The sequence below is a fragment of the Chroicocephalus ridibundus genome, chromosome 4 (assembly GCF_963924245.1).
Source record: "Chroicocephalus ridibundus chromosome 4, bChrRid1.1, whole genome shotgun sequence".
Classification (NCBI taxonomy): domain Eukaryota; kingdom Metazoa; phylum Chordata; class Aves; order Charadriiformes; family Laridae; genus Chroicocephalus; species Chroicocephalus ridibundus.
The window spans coordinates 59,865,615-59,873,837 of NC_086287.1; the positions used below are offsets into that span (position 1 = coordinate 59,865,615).

An 8,223-nucleotide genomic window follows, 5' to 3' on the forward strand; every position below is an offset into this window, starting at 1 on the left:
ACAAGCCTGGACCCAGTTGGTTGAGTGATCTGTGTGGTCACCGGCGTAGGCTGCCCACGGTTCCTCCCGGCCTCTCCGGATTAAGCATCCCAGACACATCAATGAGCCACACGTAGCGAGGTCCGTTGGTGACCTTCAGCAGAGTGATCCCAGCATGGGCTCGGCAACGGGCTTGACTTCTGTCCTAGAATAACAGGAGGGGCGCAGCAGTTAGCTGGCTCTGGACCCATCACAACATATTGAGGGGACCCTTTCTGTTTGTTAAAGTGGATTACCCGAGCACTGGTGGGAGGGCTGCAGGGAATCGCAGGGGCAGCTTTGGCCTCGAATTCTTCTTTTGTTAATGGGCTCATTTTAAGGTGTAGGATGTCCTGCCCAGCCCCTCATGCTGTTCCAGTGTGTAATTACCCTCGCAGCTTGGGAGCTGGAGCATCTTCCAGCGCTCGGATCAACTGACGAACTCCCCACTGCTGAATCTCATTATGTCTTTGTCAGCAAGGCTGGTAAACCTTTCCTCCCACCCCCAGCTCCGTCTCTTCCCCCAACACAAGATGCTTTTCCATCTGCAAGTTAGACCTGACTGCTTTACTTTCTTGTCTGTTTTGGAAGATGCTTCTACACCATTATTACAGAAGCATTGGGGAACGTGTACTCAAATAAAGAATTTAGCAATCTAGATTTTTTTTTAATTTATTTTTTTTATTAAGCTGCTAAGCAAGGAATTAGTTCACTGGATTTCTGTATTTTTATTATCAACAAGGTAGCTGAAGAGAACAGTTAGGGTTGTTCTATGCTTTCTAGCAAGGGACCTAAATTTCCCATGATAATTAGCTTGCGTACATATCAGCTTGGTTTCCTGGGAAAAAGGAACATTTGCTCTTCCAGGAAACATTTTCAGTGCCATCAGTCCAAGAATAGCAATCTTCTTTCTGTTGCATCTCAAATTTCAGAAGTATGGCTTATCTTTTATTGTGCATGCAGTATGGAGATTATTTTAGATGAAATACCTCTCTGTTCTGCTGAAGTATGAACAGCTTATAGTGTCTCATTCTGTCTTTTCTTTTCTTTTTTTTTTTCCCATAACCAAAATTAATTCAGGAATAAAGAAATTTGTGCCTTGAATGTGGCCTCTTTTCTCTGAGCACATCGGTTCCTTGATGACCCCAAAGGGAACGGCAGCGCTGAAATAGTTCAAGTGGCAAAACAGCTCCCTGGCTACAAATTTAAGCATTGAAACAAAACCCTACAGCTTCACTGATAACTTCCAAGAACAGAGGCAAAGCGACAGCGCTGTGGCCTAGGAGGTTTCTGTCCTTGCACTGCCGGTGGAGCCGGCGCAGCTTGCTCCCTGCAGAGCAGGCCGGGGGAGCGCCAGTTTTACAGGGAAGTAAGCAGCCTGACTGCCCAGGACGCTGTGGAGTAAAGGTTGCAAAGGTACCCTTTGCTCAGGTCTTTGACGTGTCTAAACTGAAGTGCCGGAGGTAGGACATTACCCCTAAAGGGCTTTTTGATCTGGAGCAGCCGTGAAGGTGTTTTGTGTACCTTGGAGCACCTCAGAAGGCGTAGCTGGGGGAAGGAGGGATATCGAAGCTTCTCCTCTGGTACCCAGAGACTGCTACAGTACTCTCAGCGGAACCTAAGCCATCACATCCTGCTGGAATCCACTGGAAAAAGCTGCTCTAGGGTCCTGGGGCATTGCCATGCCTACATAAATCCTTCTGGGAATGGCAGAGGGCAGGCACAAGGAGGCTGGCCCTCCTGCTCCGTGCTACCCTCCTCACCCCACAGCAATCGCACAGAGGGGCTGCAGGGTCCATTCCTGTCCCCCGCCAGGGCGGAAACACTCTTGGCCAGAGCAATGTGTGTGCTCCTGCTCTCCTCCACCTGGCAGCAAGCACCTTGGCTCTCCCAGGGGAGCAGAGTGAACTTCACAAGGAAACCAACTGTTATTTGTGCATATTTTAAAATATATTTTGTTCAGTTGCACATCCCTGCCAGCCTTGTTTAGGGAAGTTTTAATAGTATCTTGCTTCTCTTTGGTTTCGTATACAAGACAAGGGAGTCTTCATCTGTGCCTTTAAAAAAAAAAAAAAAATCCATATCCCTGCCAAGATTATTAGGAGAGCTGTAAAAAAGGAGTCATCCTGTTCCAGGACTGCAAGGCTTATGTAAGAGGGAAGTCCTAACGAAGAGCAACTCTCCCCCCCCCACCCCCCCGCACACGCTGTTCCAAGGCACATGCCACTTCAGGCTTCTCCATCGCTCCATTGGTATTTTGATCACATCTGCCACTGGTTTATTCAGATGTATTTACAAACATATTCTCCCACATACCCCAATTTGTACATGCTGTAGAATGTTTTTATAAAATGCAGTGCGGGCCTCACCTCACCACAAGGATGTTTAAATAAAATATATTGTAAAGTGCCAGATACAATTCTTTTAAAAAATACAGTTCTAATTAAAACAGATACTTGGCTGCTGCCTTAGCAGCTTTGTATACCCATACAGTTTTAGCACAACAGTCTATTTCTGTCAGGTGAGCGGGAGGCTCTCGTACCACCCCTCTAGCTCTCCAATTTCAAGTCCAAAGGCTTTAGAAAATGAGGCAGAGGCAGATTGTCCAGAGCCTCTGGGAAATGCTCGGGTGAAATGGTCCTGATCAAGACACGCATGGCTCCCACAAACAGCGAGGGGGGAGCTAAGCCCACCAAGCACTGGAACCTGTTCTCCCCCAGGAGGTCCTGCCACCGCTGCCGGTTGTCCACCAGCTGCTGTTTCATTGCAAACTGGAGGTCCTGAGGCACGAAGAAGAAGAGGCAGTCAAGGCAGAGGAGCTTGGCACGCATGTTGGCCGCTGGCGTGTGGGAGATCTGCTGCAGCAAGGTGTCGAGGGGGGTATTCCCGGCACTGTCCTGCAGGCAGGGCGACGCGCCGTGCCCCAGCAGCAGCAGCAAGCACTCGGGCCGCACCAGTTCACAGGCCACGTGCAAGGCCGTCTTGCCACCCTCCACACGGCTGCAGCCCCGGCGGTCCAGGTGGCCAGCTCTGTCGCTCGGTGGGAAGGCTTGGACGGCCTTGAGGATGCGGAAGAGGATGCGGACCCGGTTGTAGCGGACGGCCATGGCCAGGTGTGGGGCTGAGGACTGGCAGCAGCTGAAGCTTTGGCTGGGCACGGCCAGGGCACTCTGGGGGAACTTAGTCAGCAGGTGCCGGGCGTAGGGCTGGTGGTCATGGACCAGCGCGTAGAGCAGGGCCTCTGAGGGTGAGTACACGCTCACCTTGCCCCCGTCCTCCCAGTGGAAGACCTCCATGGTCCGCATGTCCTCCAGGAACCAGACGGGCAGCAGGTCCCTCACTGCCTGGTAGAAGGCAAAGGAGGATTTCTTGCACTGCTTCTGGGACTGGGCGCCGCGGCCGCCGACCCACCGGACGCTCCAGGGCATGACGGGCGGCCGGGCTCCGCCGGGGGCTACCTTCCACGCCGGTGCACCGAGCCCGCATCGGGCCAAGACCTGCGGGAGCGGAAGGGAGGTCAGTACGGAGCGGACGGGGCTCCTCGGGCTGCGGGGAGAGCGGGGAGCTGCCCGGGAAGGGGGCGGAGCGAGCTGCGGCGGCCCCGCCGCATCGGACAACACCGCCGGTGCAGGGGACACCCACAGCCCAGTGCGTGGGACCTCCCTCCCGCCGGTGCACACGCTCATCGCCGGTACACGGGAACCCCGTGCCCGGGAACGCGGTACGGGGGAACGGCCTCCACTCGGTGCACAGGACGTCCGTATCCCGGAGCACGGGAACGCCTGCACCTCCCCCCCCGCCCCCCGCAACCCGCCGCTCCCGGTGCGCGGGATCCCCCTCCCGGTGCGCGGCCGCCCGGCTCCCTCCCGCCCCCGCCCCCGCCCCCGCCCCCGCCCGGCGCTCACCTCCGCCGTGCCGGTGCCGGTGCCGGTGCCGGTGCCGGTGCCGCAGCGGAGGGGCGGGGGACGGACGGACGCGCGGCGCGGCGCCGCCGGGCCCTTTTATTCCCACCCCCCGCCCCGGGCGGTGAAGGTCGGTCAGGACCCGGGAACTGTCCAGCCGCCGCCGATTGGCCGCCGCCCCGGCCCCCCCCGGCGCCCATTGGCTGGGCCGGGAGGACGGGGCCCTGCACCAGCGCCTGCGTCACCCGAGGCAAAGTTCCAAGAAACTTGGCTGCCGGCTCGGAGTCCCGGCGGGGGCGGGGCGGGGACGGCCGGGGGGCGGTGTACGGGGGCATGGGGTGCTGTGGTCCTGGGGCACGGCATCCCGGGGTTGTGGGATCCAGGGGGCATGGGGATATGGGATCCAGGGGGTATGGGGTCCTGGGGCCGTGAGGTCCAGGGGCATGGGGTCCTGGGATTCAGGGGGGATGGGGTCCCAGAGTCGGGGTGTCCAGGGGACAGGGGGTCCTGGGGATATGGGTCCAGGGGGCATGAGGTCCCAGGTGCATAGGGGCATGGGGGCATGGGGTCCTGAGGGCATGGGGTCCTGGTGGCATGAGATCCAGGGGGTATGGGGTCCCGGGGTCATGGTGTCCAGAGGGCTTGGGGTCCTGGTGGCATGAGATCCAGGGGTTATGGGGTCCGGGGCATATAGAGTCCCAGGGTCATGGTGTCCAGGGGGCATGGGGTCCCAGGGTCATGGTGTCCAGAGGGCTTGGGGTCCTGGTGGCATGAGATCCAGGGGTTATGAGGTCTGGGGGGTATAGAGTGCCAGGGTCATGGGGTTCCAGGATCATGATGTCCAGAGGACATGGGGTCCCAGGTGCATGGAATCCTGGTGGCATGGGGTGCAGAGGGTATAGGGTTCTGGTGATATAGAGTCCCAGGCTCATGGTGTCCAGGGAGCATGGGGTCCTGGGGGTATGCGGTCCAGGGCACATGTGGCCAGGGGCACATGGAGTCATGGGGATATGAGGTCCTGGGGGTATGGAGTGCAAAGAGCATAGGGTCCTGGCAGCATGGTGTCCTGAGTCTGTGGGATCTGGGGAACACAGGGAGACCCGTGCACAGGGGCTTTGGGACAGCCGGGCTCCTGGGTGCAGGAGGCTGCAGGCACGGGGGGGCACACAGGGTCCCAGGCAGGTGGTGTCACGCCTCCCCGCCTGCCCTGGCAGGGCCCAGCCTGGCCCACCCCACTTCTTGGCTCGTCCCCTGCGGGTGGCTGTGGCCGGAGGCTGGCACTGCCCTGCAGCCGGCGCCGGCTGCAGGGTCCCACATGTGCACGCACACGTGCTCGCTGTGGAACTCATGGCTCTCACTTCTTTCCTGGAGAGTGACATTTGCCTGCAGCCCTTCCTGCTGACAGTCATCCATCAGGCTTTGGCTACAGAGGAGCGAGGAGATGGTTACTGGGACCTGCGCTCTCTCATAAGGCCTCCTTACTGACAGCAAATCCTGGGATCTGCTCCATTGTTACTCCCCCGCAGAGCATTTCCTTCTTTTGCACTGTGTGTTTGGCCCCCAGCAGCCATCGCTCTCTTGATCCGGAGGGTGTGATCAGACTCTCCGCAGGCGGGTGATGCTGGTCACTGTCGGGTTCATGGATGACAGTCTCTCCACCCTTGGGGTTCCCCAAACTTCCCCTCTCCAGCTGCTGGAACGGGCAACAGTTCCTGCTGTCCCAGCACGACGTGTGTGTGCACACCGTGGGGGGGATCGCCAGGCGTCTGCTGAAATGCCCCTCTCCCTTGCAGCCCCCTCTGTGAAGGTGCTCGGGGTGGCAGGGATGGAGCCCACGGCATGCTGCCAACACTCTCCTTGACCCCCGTGAGAGCGAAGCTGGCGAGGAACAAGCGCTCCCTTTGTCGTGCCTCTTCTGAACCGCCATTCAGCCAGGGAAACAATGCTTTGACTGTGCTGGGTTTGCTTTGTACCTTCTTCCCTGCCACGCGATGCTCACGCACCAGAACCCGGGGGTCCGTGGGAGGGGATGCAGGCAGGGGGGCCAAGCCGGGCAGGACGCTGCACGCTGCTGTCAATGCTCAGAAACTCTCAATGACCACATCTGAGGGCAGAGAAATCAGGGTAACGTGCGCTGAGCTGCTTTGCCGGAGAGAATTACGTCCAGCGTTTGTCAGTGTGATTCGTCATCCGAGGATCCCCGTGGATCTACTGCAGCTCCTGGCGTCTCGGATGTCAGCCGCGGCACGGAAAATCCTCTTTCATCGCTCGTGTCCCGTTCCAGATGAAAACTCATTAAAGGCAGCCGCTTCCACCACCCTCTGCTATTGCCGGGGCACTCGCCTGTCAGTTGCATCCCATTACTGCAGACACAGGGTAATTTGTACCAAAGCACAGGATCAAAAGAAATGGTTTCAAAATAGCTAATTCTGTAACCTTTCCTTTCTGTCCGATGCAGCCTCACCTGCCTGTGCCTGGCTGCCCGTCGCCGATGGCAGCGGTACCTGCTACATCTCTGTGTGCCACCTGCACCGGGAGATGGCCCTGACCGACCATGAATCCCAAATCCTTTCCCTGCTGTCGCACCGGGATATTGCCATCCATTTGGATGTCCAGACCTTTCTACTCATCTTCCCTGCACGCCTGGGTAAGCTGAGTGCTGTTGGAGCCCAAAGATGGGGGATTAGCGTAGTCACAAAGCCAAAGTGGCTTTTGCATAAGAAATTAATGTCTTTGGTGTGGAAGTGCGACTGGTTTCCTTGGGCCAAGCTCTCCCATGGATGTGGGGGGACCAGCCACAGCCATAAGGTGCTTTGGGCCCCAGCACTGGCTTAAAAGTAGGCCGGAGCTGTCTGAGTCCTCGTAGCCTCGTGGCCGGTGGGTAACACAGCGTCTGGCCCCTGTTTGCGAAATGTACTTGTCACGTACCTTCAAAGCAGGAAGGTAGGAAAGGCAGCCTGTTTGTGGGCTGCACCAGAGAAAAAAACTGTCACATTTGCTCCAAAAATTGTTTATAGCATGCCCAGCACTAGTGATGAACCCAGAAAGGTTTTAATTTTGTGATACGTATTTTACACGCAGACCCATGGACGTGACTTGCTTGTTTGCAGTCCAGCCTGGTTTTAATCACTTTGAATTAAGTAACTGATCTTATTAGTGATCCGACTATGAGAGGGCTTATCACAGGTTCCTTGGCACATGACGAAGATTACTCCGTCGGTGCAACCGCATCTGAGTAATGTGACGTGTCCTCTTGGAGCTATTTTTTTCTTCATGCTCCTCCAGGACATTGATCCTTCGTTTTTTCCAGCCAGTGACCAATTAAAGCCCGCTTAATTCTACTGAAACCCAGCCACGTAATGGGACAAAAGGAAAAGCTCTGCCGTTCCTTGTGCCAGACATCATTTGTTTCCTGAGTTTGTCATTAAATTGAGGGCAGGATCATATTGACTTACTGGACACGATTGTGGGTGTAATTAAAAGCAATATGAAAATAGGCAGCATCAGTGAGCACACTGAACATAGTTAATGTCTAGCACTGGTTTTGAGCATGAGAGGAAGGCTGGGCAAAGCGTACATCCCTCATTTTTGAAAAAGGGCTGAAAGATATGGGTTTTACTCCAGTCCTTGCAAGGGTTTTGTGTACAGGTTTGACTCTGAACATTTACCAGTCTCCTCTCTCAAAAGCAGGCTCGGGAGCGAAGGTCAGCAGAGTTCGGACAACAGCCCCAGACCCGTGGTGGGCCGGAGCAGCAGAGCTGCCGCTTTGCCTGGAGCCCCTGGCGCTGGGGTCTTTGTCTACAGGTTGGATAGAAACACCCAATGTCCCGTTTAGCTAAAATGAAACATCTTCAGAGAGAAGTAATGAGTGAGGAGAGTCAGGGGTTTGCAGTAGGGGTGCTGGGCTGGAACATACACGCTGAATATCCCCCTCCCACCGCGGGTACGTCATTGACCTCTGGTTTAATCTCGCTGCGCCTTCAGTATCCCATCGGCAGAAGGGGTGCAGTCACACCGCTTCCACCGTTCTGTTTTAGCCGGCGAGCTCTTTAGGTCGGGGATAATATGCAAATTTATCGGTTTGAACCTTAGGGTCCTGGCTCTGTGGGGGACCCCTCTGCTCTGCTGTGCTAGACAGGGGACAGAGGCTGCTCATCCGGCGCTGGCCCGTGGGGAGACAAAAGGCAGAGCTGCTGGCAGTCACTAGACGGGACATGTTCTCCTTTGGTGAGGACACGCCAGGTGAAGAGGCGGAAGGCAGTCCCAGGCACCTCTGTTTGTTTGGCTGTGATGAATAATAGCT

General features: G+C 56.4%; 2 protein-coding genes across 2 annotated transcripts; one reads left to right on the top strand and one right to left on the bottom strand.

The window, feature by feature from the left end:
- Positions 1 to 2,312: 2,312 nt before the first annotated feature.
- ANKRD9 (ankyrin repeat domain 9) lies at positions 2,313 to 4,004 on the bottom strand. The gene is made up of 2 exons (XM_063333119.1): positions 3,924 to 4,004; positions 2,313 to 3,515 (listed from the first exon to the last, which is right to left on the bottom strand). Exon 2 carries the CDS (start codon positions 3,444 to 3,446, stop codon positions 2,568 to 2,570), a length of 879 nt encoding a protein of 292 aa, XP_063189189.1. The 5' UTR covers positions 3,447 to 3,515; positions 3,924 to 4,004; the 3' UTR covers positions 2,313 to 2,567.
- Positions 3,461 to 6,589, top strand: LOC134514816 (uncharacterized). The gene is made up of 3 exons (XM_063333120.1): positions 3,461 to 3,534; positions 5,714 to 6,296; positions 6,379 to 6,589. The coding sequence occupies exons 2-3, from the start codon at positions 5,760 to 5,762 to the stop codon at positions 6,466 to 6,468; spliced, it is 627 nt and encodes a 208-aa protein (XP_063189190.1). The 5' UTR covers positions 3,461 to 3,534; positions 5,714 to 5,759; the 3' UTR covers positions 6,469 to 6,589.
- The last annotated feature ends 1,634 nt before the right edge of the window (positions 6,590 to 8,223 follow it).